This window comes from Caretta caretta, chromosome 7 (assembly GCF_965140235.1).
Source record: "Caretta caretta isolate rCarCar2 chromosome 7, rCarCar1.hap1, whole genome shotgun sequence".
In the NCBI taxonomy this organism is placed as follows: Eukaryota; Metazoa; Chordata; order Testudines; family Cheloniidae; genus Caretta; species Caretta caretta.
Window position 1 is genome coordinate 56,312,111 of NC_134212.1, and position 24,456 is coordinate 56,336,566.

General features: G+C 55.7%; 1 protein-coding gene across 6 annotated transcripts in view; it reads left to right on the forward strand.

Moving 5' to 3' along the window:
* Positions 1 to 24,456, forward strand: part of PSD (pleckstrin and Sec7 domain containing) — a 112,803-nt gene that overhangs the window by 83,563 nt on the left and 4,784 nt on the right. For all 6 annotated transcript variants that reach the window (XM_075130709.1, XM_075130711.1, XM_048856946.2 and 3 more), the window contains 5 exons: positions 701 to 759; positions 1,338 to 1,427; positions 19,906 to 19,949; positions 22,321 to 22,499; positions 23,845 to 23,915. In XM_075130709.1, the coding sequence (XP_074986810.1) occupies positions 701 to 759; positions 1,338 to 1,427; positions 19,906 to 19,949; positions 22,321 to 22,499; positions 23,845 to 23,915 (443 nt within the window). The remainder of the gene's footprint in view (positions 1 to 700; positions 760 to 1,337; positions 1,428 to 19,905; positions 19,950 to 22,320; positions 22,500 to 23,844; positions 23,916 to 24,456) is intronic.

Here is a 24,456-nt window from a genome sequence, read left to right on the forward strand (position 1 = left end):
CAAAACTAGGTTAAGCTGGAGTTAAGGCAGAGAGCACATGCCAGTACCTGACAGATAAATAAATCACAGGGATGTTGTAATTATTCCCAAACTAAGTGTTGTAAACCCAGGAAATTCAGAGATAAGGCTTCACTGAAAGCCAGACTTGTTATGGCCTAGACATGCACAGTTTGGACACTCGCCACCTGTAACTGTAGTAGATCAGCACCAGGAGAGAGAAAGGAGCTACTCTTAAGTGTAACTGTGTGCTTGGATGTCTGAGTCCCGTGACTCAGAATGGCAGGGACTTTCAAAGTGAAATAGCCAGGGCAACCAGATGCTCCAGTGGCCACTACCAGTTGCCCAGATCTCTCTATTTCATCTGGACTTTTTACATCCTTGTTTCTTTCTTGTCTTAATTCACCACCGCATGCCTGCATGTCCTCACCTTGAATCAACCTTGAGTCAGCTCCATGTGCATGGGGATTTAGGGCTTGCTGGGTGCCGGATGCCATGTCAAAGCTTACACAGGGTTCTGTAGCATTAATTCTGGCTTCACTGCTCTTCTATTGTGTGGTCCCAGCCCCAAAGCAGCTGTGCAAAATCCCATCAAGTGCAGTTGCTTTGGGGCCGGGACCACACAACAGAATTAAATGGAACTTCAGCCTGCACAGCTGATCTGAGTGGTGCTCTGATCACCTTTCTTGTGCTTGTGCTGCAGACGGAGTCCACACGCTGACCTGTGCCCTGATGCTCTTAAACACAGACCTCCATGGGCACGTGAGTACCTGCTAGCTCCAGCACCCTGCATGCTCTGCTCCTCCACTAGGCGTCTTCTCATCTGGGAGGGAGCAAAGTGGCCATTGTCTGACTGCGTGTTAGCAGAAGGCACCTGGGGTATGTGGGAGCCAGCCCGTTAGCTGTGTGGGGGCGTCAAGAGGACGGGAAGGAGAAGCAACAAAGAGTGGAGAAGGCGTGATGAGCGGGTAGAAAAGGTTGCAGGAGAGAGAAGGGCATTGGCAAAGCAGCAGCAAGCTGAGACGGGGCTGAGGAGAAGAGAGGAGTGGGAAGGAGAGGTAAGGAAGACAAGGGAGGAGAGTGAGGGGGATGGGAAGGGAATCACTGAGTGGCCTTGGGGCTTTGAATTTTGACAGGAATGGCTTTTTAAAGCTCCCTAGCCCTTAGCAAAGGGGGCCAGGTTCTCCACATCTCCAAGTGGCCTTTCATGAGATCCAGGCAGTGCTGCTCTGTAATGCTTGGCTGTCCTACCGCCAGGGTGCAGGGGGGCTCTCCGACCAGCCGCTGCTCCCACTCCCCAAAGGTAACCAGCCACATTTCTCTGCCCCTGTCACCACCAGAACATAGGGAAGAGAATGTCCTGCTCTGACTTCATTGGGAACCTGGAAGGCCTCAACGGAGGGAGTGATTTCCCCAGGGACCTGCTCAAGGTAACTCAGATCGGTCTCCCCAGCTGAGCCAGGCCAGCTAGCGTTCAGGCTGGGATCCCTCTTAGAAAACTGCTTTTGTGCCACTTCCTAGTAAGGGATTCCCCCGGCGCCTGGCTGGCTCACTCAGGCGTTGTCTGGGGCACTGAGTGGGGTGCAGTCTTGCACCCAGAGCAGACTGCATAGGCAGCATTACCCTGGGCAGCAGCTTTCTCTAGAGCAGGTGTTTGCTAGGAGGGGCAATTTGTTGTCCTGAACTATGGCTGTAAATTCGTGCAAAGCAAATTTATTTTCATGTGCCATGGGCTGGCATCCACTAGAGAAACTAACCCCCGTACAGCCTCTTGCACATTTGTAGGATGCTCTGCATCCACACACAATGCCCCAGGGGTCAGAAAACCAGAAAAATAAACAGCGTCTCAGCAGATTGAATAACTGAGCAAAGCTTAGCTGGTCCAGACTGAAGCTGAACCGGTTTAGTGCCTGTGTGGATGCAGATAAGCTCAAAGTCCTGGGAGAGTCCCCAGGAAACCAGTGGCCCCGCATGGTGCCCCAGAATGCATTGCTTCTGGAAGCTGAGCCAGGAATTGTGGGATAGATACCCAGAAGGCATTACAACTGAAGAGGATTAGGACACCACTAGTGTTGATGCGGAGCAAAACTGACCCCAACTCAGCATGGCTAATGCGAAGGCAGCGACCGGCACATGCTACAACTGGTTCAAGCTGCTAGCATAGGCTGAGGCCCATTGCTTGGGTGGAACCCTCTCCCTGGCCGTGTGCCGAGGCAGAGCGCTGCGAATGCACCATCCCTAGCAGCCAGCGAGCTCTGCTCCTTTGGACGGTCCTCCCGCCCCCTTCATCTACAGTCCATCCAGCCTCCTTTGGGGTGTGTCCTTTCCAGCTCCACTGTGTTATCCTGACCCAGAACAACCTTCCCCTCTGGCTAAGGAGAGCCGGGTGGAGCTACCCCCAGATTTCCCACTTCCCCTGCACAGGCCCACTGTGTTGTACCTCCCCGTCCTGCCCCTGGAGCCAGGCATCCAGCTAGAGTCCTGCCTGCTGTGTTGGCCCAGCGTGTCTCTGTCTGTTAGGGCTGTTCTAGAGGTGACTTGGTAAAGGCTGCTGTGCCCAGCTGTCTCGGAATGGGAGTGTGGGGATCAGGGTTCCAACAGCTGTTGGCCCACATGAACATGGGAGGGTGGGGTGGGGAGTGCACACACTCTCCCAGCCCATGGAGTGTGACAGGTATGGCTTCCCCTCACTGCTAGCTTGGCTGAGCTCTGCTGTCCTCCCTTCTGTGGATCCAAACCAAGCTCGGCTCCCTGGGGCCCTCCGTCTGCCCAAGAGAGCGCGACCACGAGGAGCAGCGACGGGGTGCCACTAACACTGTGCGCAGCAGCACAGGGAGGGCAGGATTGTCTAGTGGTTAAAGCAGAGGCAAGACAGCCAGGAGTTCCCAGCACTTACTTGCTACGTGACATACGGAGAGTCCTTGCCTCTCTGTGACTCAGTTTCCCCATCTAAAACATAGAGACACTGAGCAGGGCGCCGTGAGGCTGAATCTGGGGACGGTTGTGAAGCACCTTGACGCCGACAGGTGGGAGGTGCCAGAGGAGGGCAGCGGCATTAGCGGTAGCAAGCTGCCAGGCAGAGCCTGCCGTGGTGCCGATGGCAGTGATGCCAGGCTGCAGCCTGCCTTCCCCCCCGCAGGAGGTGGTGGGGAAGGGAGAGGTGGCAGCAGTTTGAGGGTGACTGCACCAGGCCATTACAGGGCGATGGTGACAGCAACTCGAGATGGCTTCTGCAGGGCTGACTCACGGTGTGGAAGAAAGCTGGCTGCCTCCACCTAGGAGCGTTCGCCCCGACTCCACAGGGAGTCACTTAGCTCTCGTGACTAAGCTGTTGTGTGGGAAAGAACAGCCTCCCCCCACTCTCCCATCCTGGGCCCTGAGCCACCAGCACTGCACTGGCCCTGCCCCTTGCGGGCTGTCTCCGCTGAGCTTGGCTCCTCACCGGGCCCTGGATGTGTCTGGGATGCTGCCGTGGCTTATGCTGCAACCAGGATTGAGCCCAAGGAACCAAACCAAGCCACAAGGCACCTGCATCTCTGAGTGGCTGCTCCTCAGCCCCACCAGCTCAGCGGTAGCACGATGCAGGAGTGTGCACCCCACCCTGTGTGGCTCCAGTCCTTGGGACGACGTGCCCTACGGCTGCTCCTGACATACAGCTCAGCCTTCCTCTAACTGCCTCTCCTGTGCAAGCGATCCGAGTACGTGCATGTCACAGTAACTGGCGCAGGCGGGGGCCAACACATCAGCCCACGTGTATGCTGTTGAAGTCCTTGTGTCTGCCAGCTGCACTGGGCAGCGTCAGCCTGCTGAAAGCCTTACAGTCCCCATAGGGCTAGCAGGAGCCAGGATGACCTTGTGACTAACACATGAGCCTGAGAAGCAGGAGGCCTGGATTCTATGCCATTAAGGCAGGGTGGGACCCCCCCCCACATGTCCCTGTGCCTCAGTTTCCCCATTGGTAAAATAGGGGTTATGACAGTGACCTGTGCAATGCTTTGAGAGTGGCAGCTGCAAAGCTCCAGGGAAGCAGGACAGGCTGATGCTGCAGTGTTCCAGGGGCACTAGTACAGGTAGATAGATTGGTGAAGAGTTAATAATGGGGAGGAAATCTAGTTGATTCTCCCCGGTTCTGTTTTTGGCCCTTCCTGGATTGCTCGGTGGTTCGAAACTGCACGTGCATGGCTCCCAGCCCGCTGATCCCATGGCTTGTGGGATTTGGGGTACTGTGTAGCTGGCACAGGGCATGCTCTGCAAACATTGTGCTGGACAATACTCAAGACTCCTATGGGTCACCCCAGGACTGCATGGTCCCCTATCTCCACCCTCGCAGTCCAACTGCCTCATTCTTGTGGTGTGTATCTGGGGGCCAGGCAGGGATGTTTACCCAGGCTTGCTCTGCACTGTAACCCGAGCCTCAGCCAGCTCCATCAATTACCCCATTGGTAATCAGGCATGACTCCATTCATGTCCAGGAAGTTACACAGGTGTAAACTGCCCCAAGTTAGATCATAACCAGGCCAATTTTGTCTTAAAATTGTAACATTAGAGAGAAGCCTCTTTTGGCATCTCAGTAGATTCTGAGCCGTCCCTCCCATGAACACAGAACTCGCTAAGCAGATACCGGAAATAACAGCCTTGGCAAACGCAGCTGATTTGTATCAGGGGAAAACAAATGTGAAACACCAAGATTTCAGAGGCACAAGTGAGCTGGGATGCAGGGCCAGTGAAAGGTGCACTGATCTCACGGGGCTACAGCCAGTGTGACAGCTAGCCAGAGAGCCCAAGGGGTGAGAGCAGCAGGCTTGCTAACAGCAGGGAACATCTACTCTCAGCACAATTTCCAAGCCCTGGACTCCTGCCCAGGATGGGTGGTGTGTACGGCTCTGGGGGTGAATATCCAATCTGGGAACAGTTGCAAAGTCTGGGGTCCCTCAGCAACGCCCCCCCCCCCCCCCGATCATGGAAATAGTAAATGCTAAGCCACCATGTTAAGGCAAGATGCAAACAGCTTTTAACTCCTTGCGAGCCAGGATCTTGGTTTGCAATGTGATCTGAGGCACCAGACCATGCTCCAAGGACAGGTATGGCTTTTCTCTAGCTGGCTGTGGTGCGAACACAGCTGGGATGCAGCATTCGGGTCCGGGCAATAGCAGAAACAATGGCTGGGCATTAAAAAGGGATGCTGATTTATAGCAGGTAAGGATTTGGCCCAGAGGATCTAGCCCTTTCCCCTGCTGAGCTAAGACCTCCATATGTAGCTGACCTGTGGGGAGGTTCATCGCTGATGAAAAGCGACTGTTTCCACCACAGCTAAAGGGCCCTAGACAAGCTGCTTTTAAATAAAGAGGTATTAAAAAGCAGATCTCACCACAGTCAGACCATGCTTCTGCCACTTTTCTCCAGCCCCTCACTTGGGAACAGGGAGCAGATGTTTGAAATGAAGTGCATGGGGGTTCAGTCAGGCACTAGCAGGGATAGCAGGAAGAGCTCACAGTACTGCTGCCCCCACCTCCCCGCTGCGTCACAACCCATGGACCAGCAAAGGTGCTCGCTTCCTGTGGGTAGTAGGAGACTGGCAGGCAGAAGTGTGGGGTGAGAGGAGAGCACAGCGCTTGAGGGCAGTGGAGAAGAAATCCTGGAGAGTGCCAGAGAGCTGGGAGGCGAGTCGTGGTGATGGGAAGGAGTGGAGAAGGGGCATACGTGGGACATTCCACTCCACAAACCAGCGGAGGCTCCCTGGGACGCCAGTCCCCTACAGACCCCTGCAAGCGTGTGGGGGTTTGTTGGGTTGCCACCACTGTATGCCCTAGCAGGCCCCTTTGAGCCCCTTGCAATTCCCCCAGCTCATTGAGAGCGTTGTTAGCCTGGTAGCTCCCAACTAGCCTACATATGCTCATCAGCTCTCTGACATGCTGGCGGAGGGCTGTCTGGAGACCAAGGAGCCTAGTTAGCCTTGACACACAGCTGCCTGTCTAATTATAGCTCACCAGGAATACACAGGGTTTGCAGAGGAGGGGAGGGGCTGGCTGACCTCTGAGGAGCTTTTCTGAAGCTTGCTAAGGTATTGGCAGCGGGTCCTGACACGCCCCTAACGTCTGCAGGGAGAGGGCATTGGGGAAGGCCCTCAGAAGATCCTCTGATCCAACACCAGGGAGTTGGTGCAGTGGTGCTCTGCTCCACTTCCTAAGATAGCTACTGTTGGCTCCCTTCACATGGGCCTCTGGAGGTCCACAGAGCAAGGTGGGGGTGCTGCTCCCCCTTACCTCAGGAGCCCCTATTCCTCCCATTGCCTCCTTCCCTTGGAAGGGATCCCTTTTCTTCTGTACACGTCCTCGTTATTTGTAGGGCAGTAGTTAGGTGCTGTACACATATACATGTACATCATGATGATCCCTGCACCTGAGTATAAGAGGAGAGAAATCAGGTGGAGCCAGCCACATGGGGAGAAGCACATGGTAACAGTGAGCTGTAATCAGCATGGCAAGCAGCAATTACCGGCTGTAGTCTGTGGGAGTGGGGCTTCTTTCTTGCAGACCGCAGGGAAGTCAGCAAGAAGTGGGAGAACGGCCTCCTCAAGCTCCACACAGGCCACACTCCCATCTTAAAACTGACATAAAAACTAAGGAAATTCACAGACAAAAACTTTGTTAAGGTGAAGGTTGAGCATATGTAACAGTAACTGCAGAGATGGAGAGCCATACACAAATGTATGACAACTGTTAGACAAGAAATGAAAAATCAAGTTTAAACTTACAAGAAACCCAAACATTTGAAAGCATGGAAAGTCACAGTTCAGGGACACAAAACTACCTTAACTCTGCCCCCTTTTGGATCCCCGGAGAAAATAAACTCAGACTGTGCTATCCATATAAGAGGACACAAGTATATAACCACATAAACTCAAATGCTTTACTCTCAACCATAGCAGTCTATGATTGTGCCAACTCCAGCCTCCTTTACTGATACAGACACCACCAAAAACTCCTACTTGACCAATTCCTGCTTGGGCAATCAGTAAGCCTTCAGTCCCCACTCCTCTTCCTCATGGGACTGGGCCTTTTGTTGCTGTGGGCCATTCACTGATATGAGGAGCATTGACCACAGCCAGCCTAGCCACAAGGGAAACATGAAACCAGTGATAAGCCAATATGCTGTGGTGCCCATTTTTAATACCCCACTTTCTCAAAAGTTAAGCCATAGACTTCAGACTCCTTAGAAAAGAGTCCTTGATCCCAAACCAACACAGCTTACAAAGTAACAACAAAAGGAACAAAGCCAGGATGATGGAATTGCTAGAATTGGTCTAAATCTGATTGTGGGTTTGATCTGCTGGTGGTGGTGGCCCGTGATGTACAGGATGTCAGATTACCTGATCTGGTGGGGCTGTCTGGCCTCAACCTCAGTGAGCTCAACCCTGCTTTTCCATGCTATGAAATGTTTGGGTTTCCTGGTGTTTGACTTTAGCCTTGAAGTCCCTGAGTCTCCAGAAGCTATTAGTCCTTGAACAAAACAGTCTGAGATGGATTTGCTTCTCAAGTTACTGATCTGCTCGCTCAGCCTTAAATTCCCCTTTCCCAAAGCCTTTGCCTGTGGTGTGAGTGAGCCAAACCACACCCCAGGACTCCAAAGTGAGTTGCAGCATTGTTTGGTAATTGTATGAATGACCCTTTGCATGGCCATAATTCCTGCCATCTGCACTCAAAGCACCTTAAAAAAATTAATGAAGTCTCATGAGCCACTCGCATCTCCTGTGGGGGAGGCAAGGAGCATCACTGTGCAACTCAGGAACAGAAGCATAGGAAGGTAAAGTGCCTGAAGTCGCATAGAAAGTGATTGAGGAGGTGGGAAGTAAACCCTGATTCCCAGAGCTGAGCCTTAACCACAAAACCCTTTCCCCTCCCTCTCACTAATCCCACTAGCATACTCTCTTCTGCAGTTCATGAGGACCCCTGCATCTTTGCCCGCTGAGGATCCATGTGCCCAAAGCCCCATCAGTGGATAATGCTTACTTTTGCCACGTGCTCAATGACTTCTGCAGTCAAGTGCTGCCCGGTTCCCCCGGTCTCCTGCAGTCTTCTCTGGTGTTCACTATGCCAAACATGTCTCGTTGGGAAATTCCCCCTTCTTGCTGGTCCCCTCCTCACCGACATGGATTACATAACACTCACCCTCATACAGACTCCCTGGAGACCAGCTCTTAGCATCTCTGCACAAGGAGAAGCTGCTCTTTATTACATCTATTTCCTATCTCTTCACCAGTGGTTCAGCCAGCCCGTCAATGTACCCCTTGCCTCTTGGTTGTTAGTTTTCTTTACCATGGGAGGAAGGGTGGTTGTGTGGTCTACTGTGCCAAGTACCTCTTCTGTACAACTGAGGTGGGGAGTTCTTTGTAGCTAGATAGAAGGCCGGCAGCTGCTCTGAAGTGTGCCCAGCTGGCTATGGCCCCATGGGGCCATCTGCCTGCTGGGGATTGGTGGAATGCAGAAATGCCCTGGCCATGCTCCTGTCCCAGGCATGCCCCCTACGCTGGGCAGATTCCCTGCTCCCTTTGTGTGCAGGCAGCTGGACGCAGACCTGAGCCCAGTCACCTTGGCTACATGCACTCAGCGCACACTGAAATCAATGGCACTTGCCTGCATGATACCGATGGCGAAATGTGGTCTTTAGGCCCTCTGTGCTTCAGTTTCCTCATCTGCAATGTGCAGCTGAAAAGCTCTACCTCCCAGGGCATGTTCATGGTAACGTGTTTGTAACCTCGGCTATAGGAGCGCTGGCTCCTGCACAGAAACATGGCAGAAGCCTTTCGCTAATTGAGGGACACAACTGGTGCAGCCATTTGCAGTGTTTTGTTCACTGTTCCTAAGGTCTCCAATGGGTTAGGGGGGTGCTGCTTGGGCCCCGTTGGACTGGGCTCATGTATTTTGGATTCCCTGCCCTGCTCTGGCTGTCAGCTCTAACCTGAAGCTCCCCAGCATAGAATTCCCAAGAACCTGTATAATCCCTTCAGCATTACAGGTGTCCTAATGGGTGATCAGAGCCATTCCTTGATCCCTCCAGTCTGGTTAAGTCAGTTCTCATAATGGATCCAAAGGGGCCCGGGAGCCTGTCATATGCCCCCAGTGCAAGTTGCTTAGAGCAGAACAGAGACATGACAAGTTCCAGCTCCTAATATTGTGCCTGCATGTAGGGGTTCTGCCAAAACAGCTGGATCCCCAAGCACTTTCAAATGAGATACTCTCCTGCTTGCTGTATTTCTCTCTCTATATAAAATGAATCACTTTACCCATCACTGAATTGCAGCCCCTCTGGGGTGGAATGTGGCAGCTGTTTAACCACAACAACAGTTTAGGGGAGGAAGTAAAGCAGAGTACCATAGCCAATTAAAACTGCAGGGGGGATTGAAGGAGCCAGAACGTGTTTGCTCAAATATATAGTTGACCAAGAAATAGAGCCTAGTGCCATGGGAGTTAGGCACCCAAATACCTTTGAGGACCTAGGCTCAGCGACAAGGGCTTCAGTCTTACGTCTCACCTGGAAGCCAGCCAGCATAGTGTAGCTGAAGCACTGATTTAGTGCTGACTCAAAAGAACACTCCCGCCCCCCACTAAATCACCCACTGCACCTTCAGGGAGCAGCCTTCGTCATCCCTAGGCTTGTCCTGACCCCACTGGGCTTTTGAGATCGAAGCCTATGGTAGCGTGGCCTGCAGGTAGAGAGAAGAGAACTTAAGGAGGCTGGTTGTTGCTCAGTAAGCTTGTTTAGCAGTGCAGGCTAGGTGCAGAAGCTGTGTGCTCCATGGTGGAACTCCAATTATCCTCCTCGGAGGTACAGAAATGAGACCCACGTGGTATGAGACCCGGGGCTATGGTCGGTGCTGGCTAGACTACAGACCACCCTTCTAGATGTGATCAGAATGTTTTCACCTGTGGCCCTTGTGAGCAAAGGCCAGTACTGATCTCAGCGATGACAGGAGTTGACACCATGTATCTGTACAATATAAAGGTCAAGGCGAGTGACTGAACCCTGGGAAGGGAGGCATGACGCTTGCGTTGAGTTGGAATGTTATGCCCTTTTTTGGTCAATATATTTTAGTGCCTAGATATCGCAGTGACTGGTGGTATACAAAAAGTATGGCTTGACGTGCCCTGTATAGTATTGCATAAGGGCTCCGGCCAGGACATCCAAGTGACTAGCGCCTGGTTTTCAGAAGGCAAGTGCTCAGCAGATGCCCTTTTAAAGCATCTCAAGTTGAGACTGGCAAAAATCCCTAGTTACATCTGCCAACCTGGGTCTCCCCATCTCCTCCTTATCCCATCCCTCCCTCTGGGTGAGAAGGGATGCACTCCATAGCCTTCGCCAGTGCCTGGCCAACCCCCCTTACCCATGGAAGTTAAGGAGGGATTTTCAAAGGCGCCTTGGGGAGTTAACGGCTTAACTCCTGTTGAAATTCCTTGGGAGTTGGGTGGCACGCTCCCTTTGAGAATCCTAGTGATTGGACCCACTGTGGCCACTGCCATGGTCAGTGCACCAGGTGCCATCTTTGGCAGCAAATGCTGACTAATCTGTGTGTGGAGCAGCAGTGTGAGAAGAGCAGCAGGGCCAGCTGAACCGAGCAGCCACGGCAGGGGCAGCCTGAAGTGCCTGGCTGCTGCTGGCTCGAGCTCATCGCCAGCCACCAATGCATCATGTCCAAGCCCTTGGGTACACAAGGCCCTGCCCATATGTCTCAAGAGCGGAGCTGACCTTTAAGAGCAGAGAGTGTCAGTGTCATTGATAATAGCCCTGCCTCTGATGGCGTCTTCTCTCTGAAGCGGCACTGTCAAGCTTGGACAGCATGATGACAATCCTCGCCGGCTCTGATCACGGGGGGTGAGTCCCAGGCTTGCTGAATGCCCTCCCTGCAGAGAGACACCCAGAAAGAGGAGACATTACTCCACATGGAAGACCCTGTGAAAATTCCAGGCCTCCAATCACAGGGTTTCAGGCCAGGACTTGGACACCAGCCGCACCGCTCTGAGAAAGGACATCCCCATTTCTGGAGTCATTCATCCCAAAGGATATGGTGCTTTCCAGCTTAGTGAGCACCTCTCCCACCCTTGCTGTGCAGCCACTTCTGGTGTGCAGCACCTCCCTGACTTGTGCCATCTGGCTTCACCAGGGGGCCTGGCCTTGTAGCCTAACCAGACCTGTCCCATTCCCTCCAGCTTTTCCCTGCCCTCCTTTGCTCTCCAGCCCCATCGCCTCCTTTGTTCACACATCCTCTCCCTCGCCCTTTACCCCTTTTCTGCCACCGCTCCTGGCTTCTAGCCTCCTTCCTCTCCTCCAGCCCCTCACCACCCTCAGTACTTTGGGGGGTGCGCTCACCCCCCCCAGTTCCTGACCCCTCCATCTCTTCCACCCTCCTCTCCCTCAGCCCATTCCTTCCTCTCCCCCATCACTCTCGCCCCCAACTCGCCTCACCCCCCGCTCCCCGTATCTGCCCTCTCCCTTCTCATTTCTCAGAAGCTCCCCCATTGCCCGTCTCCTCTCTCCACCCTGCTGGCTGGCTGCGCTCCCCTTTCCCCGCTGCCGGGCCCCCTCCATCGCTCGCTCCCTGCGTCCCTGAGCGTGCCGGGCCCCCCCCCCTCCATCCCAGCGCCTGGCCGGGGAGCCATTGGCTGGCTGCTGCGAGGGGAATTGCGCTCCCCTGCCAGCCGAGCGCCCTCGCCATTGCGCGCACGGCCTGCGGCTGCGGCACGGAGCGCGCTCCTTGGCGGCGCGCAGCCAGGGCCGCTTCAACAGGCTGCCGGCGAGCCCAGCCCCGCGCCGGCCGGCTGCCCGGGGGCCATCGCGGCCGGCAGGATGATCGGCGTGAACAGCATCAACAGCAGCGCCGGGCGCATGCGGTCCCGCTCCATGTGCTCCGTGCGCTACGGCCGGAATTACCGGGGCGTGGAGACCTTCTGCTACGGCTGGCCCCAGCGCTCCCGCACGCTCAAGCCCGTGCTCTACACCGACCTGGTGGTCAGCCGCCTGCAGAGCCGCAGGAAGAAGAAACCGGTAAGGGCTGGGGGCACCGCCGCCGCCGGCTCCCGGGGGAGAGTTCGGGCTGCGGTGGGGGCCGCCGTCGGGCGGGAGTTGGCGGAGGGGGCCCGCTCCCCACCCGGGGCAGAGAAAGCTTGAACCCCCTTGAAACGGCAGCTTAGACTCGTCTGTGACCCGCCAGCCTTTCCCCGGGAGAAAGGAGCGCACGCTTCGGGTCCTGTGTGCGCCCCCCGGTCCGTCACAGCCACACACCCATCACCGTGCGCTCGCACCCTGCGCGCCCGGACAGCCCCCTGCGCTCAGCCCCAGCCGGCTACACAGCGGGGTGTGCGCAGGGCAGGCAGCTAGACGCCAAGAGCGCACTCCCCTCCCTCCCTCCACGCACCCACCCTGGCTCGGTGGAAGAGGAAAACAGGGTTTTAATGAGCCCCAGACTTGACAGCCGAGCCCAGCCTGCCGCGCTGGAGCCGCTCTAACCTAGGGGCAGTTCTGTTCCACCACCAGATGAAAGCTCCAGTCTTCATTAAATCTGAGACGGGCCTCTTGGGACTCGCCTTTCTTTTCAGCTCCCTTCCCGGTGGCTGCAGTTAGAAGCAGAAAGGCTAAGGGGGCACTTCAAAACCTGCCCGCCCATGTTCTGCGGAGACGGGGGTTTGGGATCCAGGCCTGGCCTCCTGGCAGTGCCAGTCCCATGGCTCTATGTAACGACAGCGTGACATTGCACCACTGTGTGCAGCCTCTTGCTGGCTTGACAACCACCTTTTCTTTAAAACACCCTGCAAGCAGGATCAGGGCCAGGGTACGCAGGACTGTCCCTGCAGTCTTAGTCTTAGATCCAGGTGCGTCATGCCAATCAGGACCCCCGCATGGCAGGAAGAATGGGGAGAGAGCCCACCATGGGCTCAACAGGACTGGGGGGTTCAGGTTCCTGTGCAACTTGCAATTTGGTCTGGAAAGGTGGGTGGGTTTCCTTAGCCTTAGCCTGCTAGGTGAAGAGAGGGAGATTTGGGGCCAGGTGCTTGCCTGGTGTAAGTAGGTATTGATTTCAGTGGAGCAACCCTGATTTACACCTGCTTTGGATGTGCTCCTTTGAGTTTAGTCCTGGACTCTGGTAGAGGGGCATGCTGGGTGAGGAGGAGCAAAGAGGCACTGCCCCTTGCCAAAGCAGGGGGAGAAGCCTTCCTACAGAGCGGCAGCCTCAGGAGAAGACTCCCCAGAATAGTGCCAAGCTGGGCCCAGGGAGGGGAAGAAGATGGGGAGATCCCACCATGAGCACGGCCTGGCAATGACACATCCCGTCATAGCACAACACAGCATTGGGGCAGGCTGCATCCACGTCACGTTGTGACACACTGAGATGTAACCACGCACTAGGGCCACCTGGCTCAGAAATCCTCCGCTCTTTGCCTCCTACACGCTGCTGATGTTACAGCCTGCAGTATCAAGGCACTAGAAGGGGAAGGGTCCTGGGAGCATTGGGATGGGGATGCAATTCCTAGCCCTCTTCAAAAGCTGACGCTGGTATGACAGCTAGCATTGCAGCCACTGCAGGTTGGGAGCTATGGACACCACAGGGCATGTGTGTGTGTGTGGCAGGATGGGGCCATGCATGCTGTCCCAAGCCACATTCACACACATCTGCTGCATATGTGTGTACCCATGTATGTTCACATGGGGTGGAGGAGGAGTGTACTTCCCTCACTGAGATGTCAGTAGCATGGGGAGCAGAAGGGAAACAAGAGCTTGGAATAGGGTTGGTGGTTCCCCAGCTGCTGCAGAGGAGAGCCAGGATTTCTCACAACTGCAGAGCAGCACTGTATAGCACGTGCAAGGCCTCCCGGTGAACATGAGTAAGGGAATGGACTGGAGGTGGAATGAGGGGTGTAGGGAAGAGACTTGACAGGCCAGGGCAGGTAGAGATGAGAGAGTCATTCCCCCCCCCCCCCCGGCCCCAAATCTCTGCACAGAGGGTGGCTCACACTGAACCAATACTGAAGTTGTCTTCAGCTTAGCCAAGCCAAGGACAGAATGCAAAGGGCTCTTGGTGGCTTAGGGAGGCACCTTGCAATGTAGCTCATGGCTAAGCTCAGGTCCTTGTGAAGGTGGAGATGGGAAAAGCGGAGGGTTGAGCTCTCATGGTGAGATGCCCCCGGGCACAGAGACAAAGAGGAATCTCTGCAGGGAGGACACTTTTCCTGTACAAAATAGCCCATGGGCTGTGACTGTCTGGGATGGTGATGGTCCCATAGGGCTCTGGCACAAACAGGCTCAGAGACCTGTGACCCACCCCTAGTGGCATGTTCCTGAGCTCAGACACCATCACACTAAGCTATAGGCTATTTGAGCCTTCTCCGAGTAGGAGACCTGTGTAACCAATCTCCGAGGCCTGGGAAGGGGTTAATTCTCTCTTTCAGATGCATTAATTAATGCTCTAGCCAAGTGTCTGGTGAAAAGATTGAAGCCCTGGTTTCAGTGCCCCGCTCTGCCTGTGCCCTGTGGTGGGACCAGTTCCCTGTCTGTAAAATGTACAGTGCACTGAGATCTGTGGCTGTGAGAGCTGCGTAGGAACTCTCTGTTCCTGCACATGGATGGCTTTACCCTAGGCCACTTGCAGCAGAAAATCTTCCCACAGTTGTGGGCCAGTGATAGCAATAGGAAGAAGGGGGGTAGGGGGTGGGCAGGACAGGACAGGACAGCCAACTTCTCTCCCTGCATGTGTATGTGTGTCAGGGCAAGAGCTGTCCCCCTCGCAGCCCACATTCCCCCTCTGCTTGCTGCTGCGGTGAGCTCATACCCTATACTGATGTCACAAGTCCCTGTAGCCAGAGGGCACAGATTTATCCATCTCATGCAGGGGCAGGGTGAAGAGGAATGTCTGATTGCTTTAGCCACCTGATTGGCTGCAGGAGTCAACAGGCTGATACTTAAGCACAGTAGCTGCTCAGTGTGGTCCCCACCTGCAGCTATGCTTGGTCTTCTCCTTGCTGTCTCTTGTGCAGTCTCATAGAATATCAAGGTTGGAAGGGACCTCAGGAGGTCATCTAGTCCAACCCCCTGCTCAAAGCAGGACCAATCCCCAATTTTTGCCCCAGATCCCTAAATGGCCCCCTCAAGGATTGAACTCACAACCCTGGGTTTAGCAGTCCAATGCTCAAACCACTGAGCTATCCCTCTCCTTGAGCCAATAACCAGCAGTGCCCTGTTTATACGCACAGCAGCATGTCCTCTCTCCCTCTCGTCACACGCTCCCCTTCCATCCAGGGCACAAAGCAAAGCAGAATTCAGCCTTGGCTGTGATTAATAGCACCTGCCAGGAGGCAAGAACCTTGAGGCCCCAACCTGTTAAAGGGCCAGCACCACCAAAAACTTCCTTTTGTGGAGGAGTTTAGAGCTAGACTGACAGCCCCTGGGGACTAGAGCCCTCAGTCTATCCCCAGAACAGGTAAAGCCTGGATAGCAGCAAGGCAAGTTTCACTCCTGCCATCTCATCCCTGAAGAACCACGTCCCACCCCAGGCATGGGCTGGGGATTCAGTCTCCCTGTCCTCTGCTGAGACAGCCAACAAGGGGAGTTAGGAGTGATTCTTGAAGCCCCAGCAATGGGCTCAGCCCTGCCCAAATCCTTGCTCGAAAGAATGTACAGACAGGCAGCAGGACACACCAGGAGAGCAGGGAAACTGGGACACCAGTTGTGGTCCACCACGAATCTTTGGGGTTGGACTGAGACCCCCAGATTCATTTCCTACTGGACACCAGGCAGCTATCAGCTGGGGGCAGCTTTTATTCTAGTAATGGCAGGATTTCAGTGGAGGTGAAAAACTCTATATTCCGGTCCCGGTGTCCCAAGCACTCCTGTTTGTTAATGTTCCCTAACTGCATGGGACAGCGAAACTGTATGCCTTTCCATCCTCTCTCCATGCAGAGCTCTTAGTCTTCTCCAGCCCAGTTCACCATGCTGACACCCCCCCCCCCCCCCCGCGCATGCACTTTTTCTGGCTCAGCAGCTCCTTGTGATGCATGCAGTGTATGTAACAGAGCCGTTCCTTCTGAATCCATAAAGCTGTTAGTCCTTTAAAGTGTTCCCAGACTGTCCTGGAGCCCCGACGGTTGCACAGTTCAGCTCTGGTGGGCTGTTCTCCAGAGCTGTGCAGATGTCCATCTTGTTCTGAGTTTTCAGGGCGCAGCTGTTGCTCTGCTGCTTCTCTCGGAGCAGAAGACCTTTCCTCAGCCCTTTAGAGGGCTGTGGTTAGAGCATCCCCAGTCATCTCCAAAACACTTCAAATCTCCAGCTGGATGAATTTACCCAGAATTCTTCCTGGTTAGTTGATATGTATCTCACTTCCTTCATCACTTGAGGCCCATGCAATCTCTCAGCATTGCTCTGCCATCAACCGCCTGAGTTCGCATTCCACTCCCTCTCAGAGCACCTTTCTGGCCCATGTTACAATTCCCTACATCTTGTATGGAGCTGTGCAGGCACTTGCTGTACTCCTGGTCTCCTTCTTGTGCTTTTTCCAAATCTCTTTGTTGTTTCTCTCCAGGGTTTTTAGCATCTCCCAGCTCAATACTGCAACACTGCACAAGGAGCCTTTCCCCTCCTTACCTATGGCAGATTCATTGCCATCAGCTCCTCTCCTTAGATAGCTAGGTCTGCTTCTTCCCGCCATGACTGGATTCTCCTCCTTGAGTCTGGCTCTGCATCGTTGTCCTTTAGTTGTCTTGCTGCCGAAATTCCAGCAGATGGCTGCTTAATGTACCTCAGCTTCTCAATCCCTTGATAATAACCAGATCTGAACTTCTCTAGAGCGCTGTGGGTGGTTGGACCCAGGTCCATCTGAACATGATCCTAGTCTCTTTTCAGGGAATGCCTTTCCTACTGAGGCTGGGTTCAATTCTCTGCCTACATAGAGCTTCTCTCAGAGGTGCGATGGGGGTGGCTTCTTACCTCATCCAAAAAAAAATCAAACCTACATTGATTTCACCAGCAAATCCATTGGTCAGTAAATTATGGACCTCAAGCCTGGGCCTTCTTAGATGAACTTCTGTGAGCTCAGTGCACCTTGCTTGGGCAGAGCTGGCTTTGGCCTGGCCCCGCGAGGATGCCATTGGAGACAGATCCCCAGACAAGTATTCCAGGTTCCTTCCCATGGTGGTGCAGCTCTGTCAGAAAGAGGCACTGTTCTCCTTCCACATTATAAATGGCTGGCTGAATGGTGTCTGATGTTCAGGCTGTGTGAAGATGGGCTGGAAGGACACTTATGTACTTTTCTATAGAGCCATTCAGCACCAAGGATCCCAACCAGTAGCCCAAACCCTGAAATCCATACTCAGATTTTACATAGTCCAGATGCTGGCTGAATCGGGGGCTCGTACCTGAGTAAAAGCTGAAGGAGGACTTGAGGCTTTGGCCCTGTATAAAAGAATCTCTCTGTATATGAAGTGTGTCTTTCCCAGTGAAATGCAGACACTAACACGCATTCTTCATCAGCAAAGCTCCCGAAGAATTGGGTCCAGAAGTGAAGTTTAGGGAGCAGTTTAGGGAGGCAGAATGTTAGCTACCCAGACTGGAATTTGGCCCCAACATTCCCATCCATATTGCTTAGAAAATGCACTCGGATCTTTAACACACACATCTGAACAACAGCATCATGGTGCCTTCCCCAACACCATTCAGGGGCATTGATTTACTGCTGACTCAGGGAGTGGGGGTGAATCGTCCCTCCCCCCTGGCCTGCCACAATTTGGTGAGCTCCCAAAGTCCTGCCAAGGTCCCACCAGGCTCAGGGCAGGAGTTGGGAAGCTGTCACAGCCCAAGTAGGTATTACGGCACAGCCCAAAATCTGTGGGTAGGGGTACCAGAAAAGGTTAACACCCCAGGGAAGCCCATCCTACAGGACCTGCAAGGCCAGGAGGAGCCTTTGCTTGCCCTGAGTGCTGTTGTGTTTCCCCTCTAACTGTCATGAGAGCCAAAATTTGTATTACAGTAGCACCCGGGAACCCCCATCACAGCCCAGAATCCCATTGTGCTGTGTGTTAAAGCACAGAACAGAGAGACAGTCCCTGCCCCAAAGAGGCTCCAAAGGGCCTCCCTTGCTATGTGCCTAGGGTTTGAGTGATGTCAAACCTTCCCCCCACCCCCAGCAGACTAGGATCCCCAAAAGCTGGCTTTTGCCGACTGTACTGATTTACAGCCTGGGTACGACACGGCGGTGCTGGGGCTGTGATACATAGGAGCTATTCACCCAGGTGAGCACCATTGTGCATGAGGGCAGTGTGCACTATGCTGGCCGTGTGCACATCTGAGTGCCCAAGCTGGGTATTTAGGGAGGCCTGGCTAATGACTGGGGTTGGCCACAGGGCTTGCAGGACAGGGATTGGGTCTTTTCTGTTTGTACAGTGCCTAGCACAACGGGGGTTCCATTGTGCAGGGATTGGGGCCTCGGGGTGCTGCCACGATATCAATGTCCTGTACGGCTACTCGCATAGGTCTGCCCAGGAACGTGCATGCAAATGTGAGCCCCAAACCTCTGGGCCAGCGAGTTTTCAGAAGAATGCAAGCCACGAGAAGGAGGGAAAGCCCAGTGGAGTCGGCCTTGGCACATCTGTAGTGATTTTCATCTTCAAAGCGCTTGCAAAACATTAATTAGACCTCACCGCCACCCTCCCAAGTAGGTCAGTGCACCATAGTACAGATGGGGATGTGCAGGGGAAGCGACCTGTCCATGGCTACACAGTGAGTCAGCGGCAAAATCTGGCATGGCACCCAGGCGTGATCAGTAGGTGCTACCCTAGCAGTAACGTAGGCAGTGCAGCCAAGGAGAAGGTACCTAGTCCCCTGAAACTCGTGTGTGTGTGACTCTGCCACTGCTCACGGAGCACGAGGGACACAGCTGCAGCACACCCCACTCTGGTTAGGGGCCAAGCAGTGGGTGTGGCTTACAAAAAGGAGGTGTGTCCAGTGTGCATGATCCATCCCTGTAGTGCACTGTAGCTTCCCCCTGCTTCTGAGCCTGCCGCATGTACCTCTTCTTTCCATTCTCTGCCCCACAGCTCTTCGCCAGGCCCCTTCCCAGAGGGATTCAGGCAGCTTCACTAGCTGCATTTTCCCCAGAGATTTTGTTTACTCCTGATCCCATGTTGCCTACCAGCCCCCTGTGTGTAACCCCTTTATTAGAACACCCTGTGGTGTGGAGAATGTGTGTGGCTGGGGTGGAGGCATTACAGAACCTCAGCTCACGGCCATTTTCTCCTCCCCGCCTCGCGGCTGCTGGATTTGTTCAATGTGCAGTTTTCCCTGCTGTCCAGTAGGAGGTGCTGGGGTACAGGATGCCCCCAGCTGCCCCATTCTGTTTGTATCCTCTGCCTGTCCAATGGCAGCTGCCTTCCTTTTCCTAGGCTTTCACAGCTCACCCTCGCTGCCGCATGGGATTTCTGCCCACTCCTCGCTCAGCCTGGCCCCGCTTGTCCCTTTACTGGTCCCCAGCTGTCACAGAGATGTCCAGGGCCTCTCCAGCACTCCCTCAGTCATAGCCCTGCTTCTGGCCTGAGCCTCAGAGTCGCCCATCCCTCCTTACACCCCCCGCACCGGTTCCAGGCAGGGAGCTTCCCACCCCAGCTCCCTGCTTCCCATCGGCCCGTCCCAGTGTGCCATGGGCACCGTCCTCTCCCGCATATTCGGGAGGTGAATGCAGCTGCTTTGGCTTGTGAAGAAAACACACAACTCTCTCGTCCTCACCCGTCCCCCTTCTGGCCTCAGGGAGGCACCCACACCTACCCCTGACTGCCCCACCCCTGTGGGTGCCAGTGTGGAGGGAGTGACAGGCCCCACTCAGGGTAGCGTAGCAAGCATTGGCCCCCACTGACCGTTGTTCTCTTGTCTCCCCAGGCTTTGTACAGCTCCATCAAGAATGAGAAGTTGCAGTGGGCCATGTGAGTAGCGCCCCGGCCATGGGCCAGCCTCTCTCACTGGCTAGATGGGGCTTGGGGGGCTCTGGCCCGAGAGCTCCATGCAGCGCGGACACATGGCCCCCCGTTAGATGAATCCTTCAGACGCTAGTTTCTCTCCTCCTCATTGCTTTGCTCATAGGATCCAAACCATCCCCACCTCTCCCTGCGGGCCAGGCCAGCCAGGAGGGTGGCAGGTGTGACCTAGAGGGCAGATTGCCTCCAAGAGGGGCCAGAGCCCAGCAAAGTCCATGAGAAGATGCCGCGTGATCTCTCCGGGCTCTGGCTCCAGCCTAGGTGAGGAAGAGTGCAGCTACTGCATGTGCTGGAGAGCTCGCTGCCCAGGAACAGGAGTGATGTACAGAGGGGCCTGATAGGGCAGCAAAAAGCAATGGGGGGGAATTGAACATAGACTAGACTCGGGCTGTCCAAAGGTGGGAAAGGAAGGGTCCCAGCTTTTCACCCAGCTGGAAGCTGTATAGCAAAGCAAGTCAGACTAGGCCCAGCTAACAGCTGGAAGGACGAGCTCAGGGACTGGGAGACCCAGGAAGGCCCAAAGAGGGAAATAACCTGGGCAGGATCTGGGCAGGCCTGAGGTGTGGAGTAGGAGCTCTGCAGGCAGCAGCATTGGGGAGTAGCTGAGGCAGGATTTACACAGCTATAACCAGGGTGGTGGAATAGCCCCGCCCAGGGAGGCAGGTGTAGCTTGGAGGTAGGCTAGGCGGATTGTGAGCCGACCTAGCCAGCTGTTGGGGTGCAGTGGGATTCCCCCTGCCTGGATCTACACTGGGTCACTCATAGCAGAGAGTAGCCCAGACTGTTGGACCAGGCCAGGAGGGACAAAGCCTGTATAAGATGAGAGCCATTGATGGTCTGCTTGGGCATAACAGGGGAAAGAGGGCTCTTCCAGGCTAAGTGGCCTGTTCCTAAGGACTTCAGGAGGTCTGCAGGGGGAGCTCTGGAGGGACTTGGAGTGGGGGGACTCCTGGGCAGAGCCAGTTCCCAAGGCCCTCCCCTCTTGCCCAGTCTGCCTGCAACCTGGCCCTGGCTATGGCCCAGCCCCTTACCTGGTGCCTGGAAGAGGCCAGGGTGGAGAAGAACCACAGTGGGGCAGGGAGCAGCAGGGGAATGGGCTGGGAGAGCCTCGCTGGGCAGGGTCTGCTCGGGCTGGGGCTATAGAATTGGGGAGGAGAAAGAAGTCATGGCTATGACAGGGAAGTGGCCCCCTTTCCCAGGGCTGGGAGGGGCTCAGGGTAGGGTCCTAGTGCCTAGCCAGCCAGTTCAATGGAGGGGCCATGCCCCCCGCCCACAGCTGCCGTCCCCATAACTGGCAGCAGTCGCGTCGCGGGGAGCTCACGTAATCCCGGCTCTGAGCCGATGCAGCTGCCATGGAGACGGCCAGCAGCTGCGGAGGGGTTTAATTAGCAGCGCTGTGTTTGTGAGGAAGAGGGGAGGTGGCAGAGTGGGGCTCCCACATTTTTGCACTGGGAGAGCGGCACCAAGGAGTCCAGAGCCCAGCAGGGAGCATGATTCACAGGCTGCGAGCATGTGAGCAAGGGCCCACCTCCCTCGCCAGCTGGCTGTCGGCTGCCTTCCGCATGCAGCGTGCCCGCCTCCCACCCGCATATGCACTCCCCTTCCTGCCCCTTTCCCCCACCCCCCAGCCCACAGGGCTGAAGGGATCTGCAGGGCTGGCTCGTGATGTCCCACAGCCCCTCCCAATGCCTGTGGCTAGGTTCCTAACTGGGTGCCCGTCCCTCTGGAGCCCAACGTCTCCTCAACCAAGTGCCCAGTGGGCTGGGGCTCTGCGTTGCCCCCTGCTCCCCTGAGGGTGTCAGAGCCAGGGCTGGAGTTTCTCTCTGGAGCTTTGTCCACTCCTTGCTGTCAGAGGGGGATGTGAGCCAGTCACCACAGGCCAAGATGGCCTCCTGCGGTGCCAGGCACCAGGGCACTGGCCCTTCCCTGCGCAGCAGACCCCAGCCTGGCCCCGTTGCCTGCACTTTCTCCTGTTTTAGCCAAAGTTGAGCACTGGCTACCAAGGGGCCTTCCAGGCACCTCCCCTCCATGGGGCAGGCAGGGGGCTCCCGTGCCCAGCTCGAGACTGACCTAATCGAGCCCCTAACCTCGGAGAGACGTGGTGCAAGAACCACCAGCCTGGCAGAGCAGTGAAGGGGCCTAGGGCACGGCTCCCAGGGGCATGGAGGGGGCTGTTGGTGTCTCCCTTGAGGTGATTTGAATGGGAGCACTCCCACCGCGTGGGCTCCACCCCACCCCATTTGGCCTGGCCTGGCTAGAGGGCTGGGTGGTGTGTTGGCTGGCCCTGGTGCCACTAACCCCTGCAACGTTTGCCCCACAGTGATGAGGAGGAGCTGAGGAAGTCGCTTTCTGAGCTGGCCGACCCCAACCCCAAATCCATCAAGCGCATCAGCAGCTGCAGTAACCCCTTCCTGGACTTCTCTCAGGACCCCAGCATCGCCACCTACAAGTACGGCCTGCTGGTGCGCAAGAGCCATGCGGACTCCGACTGCAAGAAGAGTAGGTGTCTGGGGACGGGACTGGGGTGTGCTAAGGGCAGAGCCAGTTCGCAATGGGGAGCCACTCCCTTGCAGTCACTAGGGTCGCAGTGGGACGAGTGATGCAGTGCCACTCCACGCCCTCGTGGCAAAGGGGCTTCAGTCGGGACAAGGCCTGGCTCAGAACCAGCTCACGCCCTGACCCCTCTTCATTCCCCTCCCACCGTTTAGTGGGTCCATTTTAAAAACTACTTTTGTGCAAAATTACAGCGGAACTTTCAAACACGCAAGCCAGGCCCTCCAAATCTCTGCTTCCCGCAGCACCATTGTCTGCAGCTCCCGCACTCGCCCACGTGCCGTGCTCCTGGGGGACAGGGGCCTTTCAGTTAGTAAAGACTCCGTTTGGTTTTCATTTTTGTCCCTGTGCTTCCAGCTTCTCAGCTGAGCACACCCCAGCCACCCGCAGCGGGAACCCCCACAGAGATTAAAGCAGCGTCGGAGCTAACCCCACCTTCAGCAAGAGCAGCTGTGGTATCTGTACTGGGAGGAGCAGACCTGAGGGCCTGACCTGCGGCAGGTGTTGGGGCTGCATGGCTCTCTTCCATTGGGAGATAGCATTAGTGCGCCGACGTCATCGCCACCTGGGGGTAGGGGGAATGGAAGCTAGGTGCAGGGCTGGTTGCAGGAGAGACCTTTCCCCCGCCCTGCCTTAGCTGTGTGCGGAAGGAGACGGGTAGGGAAGAGAGCTCAGCTCTCCCCCATCAACAGGACCTTGCTGTTCCTCTGTCTAAGGTGCTAATCAGGCCTGGACCCCTGGGGGTGGGGGGAGGAAGCAGCCAGAGACCCCGTTCTGGGTTGAGACTGGTCGCAGGCTGCTCGCTTGTTGCAATGATAATTAAATCTAGTTGGGGGATGGGGGGGGCAGCAAAGGGAGCCGCCCAGTTCTGCGGCGACAGAGGAGTATGCTACCTTCCCACTGCCAAATCCTCCCTAATCCCAGGCCAGTTGATGCCTCCTTGATCTGATTAGAAGCTGGCTGTATTTGCTGCATCTGCTGCTGGGCGTAGCAGCGCCTGGCAGGAAATGCTGCCTGCCTCTGCTTCCTCTGAGCGGCTAGCACCGTGGTTAAACACAGCAAAGAGAGCACTGAACCGTGCCCTGGCTGCCTGGCAGCAGCCTCTGGCCCCAGGGGGCAGCACGCAGGATCCTCCCCCCACAGCAGCCAGCTGCTGACTCTCACGGAGGGCACAGCTCAGGTGTGCTGCCCGTCCCCTGGGTGGGCTGACATTCACGCTGGCAGAGCTTGCTGTGCCACTTCACGCTTGGGACTGACTTTCCCCTGACTCTGCTTCTCTCTCCCTTGCCAGCCCCCAGAGGGAAGAGAGGCTGGAAGACTTTCCACGCCATCCTGAAGGGACTGATCCTCTACCTGCAGAAGGTAGGGTGTAGCGAGACCGCTGCCCGCCTGGCCACCCCAGGACAGGGCTTGAACTCAGGCCAGGCAGCTAAATCACAGGGAGGCAGTCTGGACTTCTGCCCCTGCCCCCACTACCCTGGTGGGTTGGGGGACCCTGCTGCAGAGATAGATCAGGTGGAGGGATCCTTGCTGCTGTCTGGAGCGTGGCCTCCATTTAAGCACCATGACACCGTGCACTAGCCGTGAGCCTTTGGCCCAGGGCAGGGTGAGACATCCCTGGCCAAGGCAGCAGCGCTGCTTCCCCAAGGCAGTTGTTAGAGCTGTGGCCCTTGTAGGACGGCATTACGGCAGGGTCTTGGCAGAGGAGTGACACGCCAGCCTCCAAGCTGGCCTCCTGCCTGAGACTGCAGCCTTTATTTGCAGCAGCAGTGCCCCCCACTGGGCTAGCAGCATAAGGAATGGCCTCCCATAGGCCATTCATACATGCAGTCCTCTCCGCCCCCCCCGCCCCGGGAACACGTGGACACAGCCAGCTCATGGCGGGTTGGTATGCACCACCCTG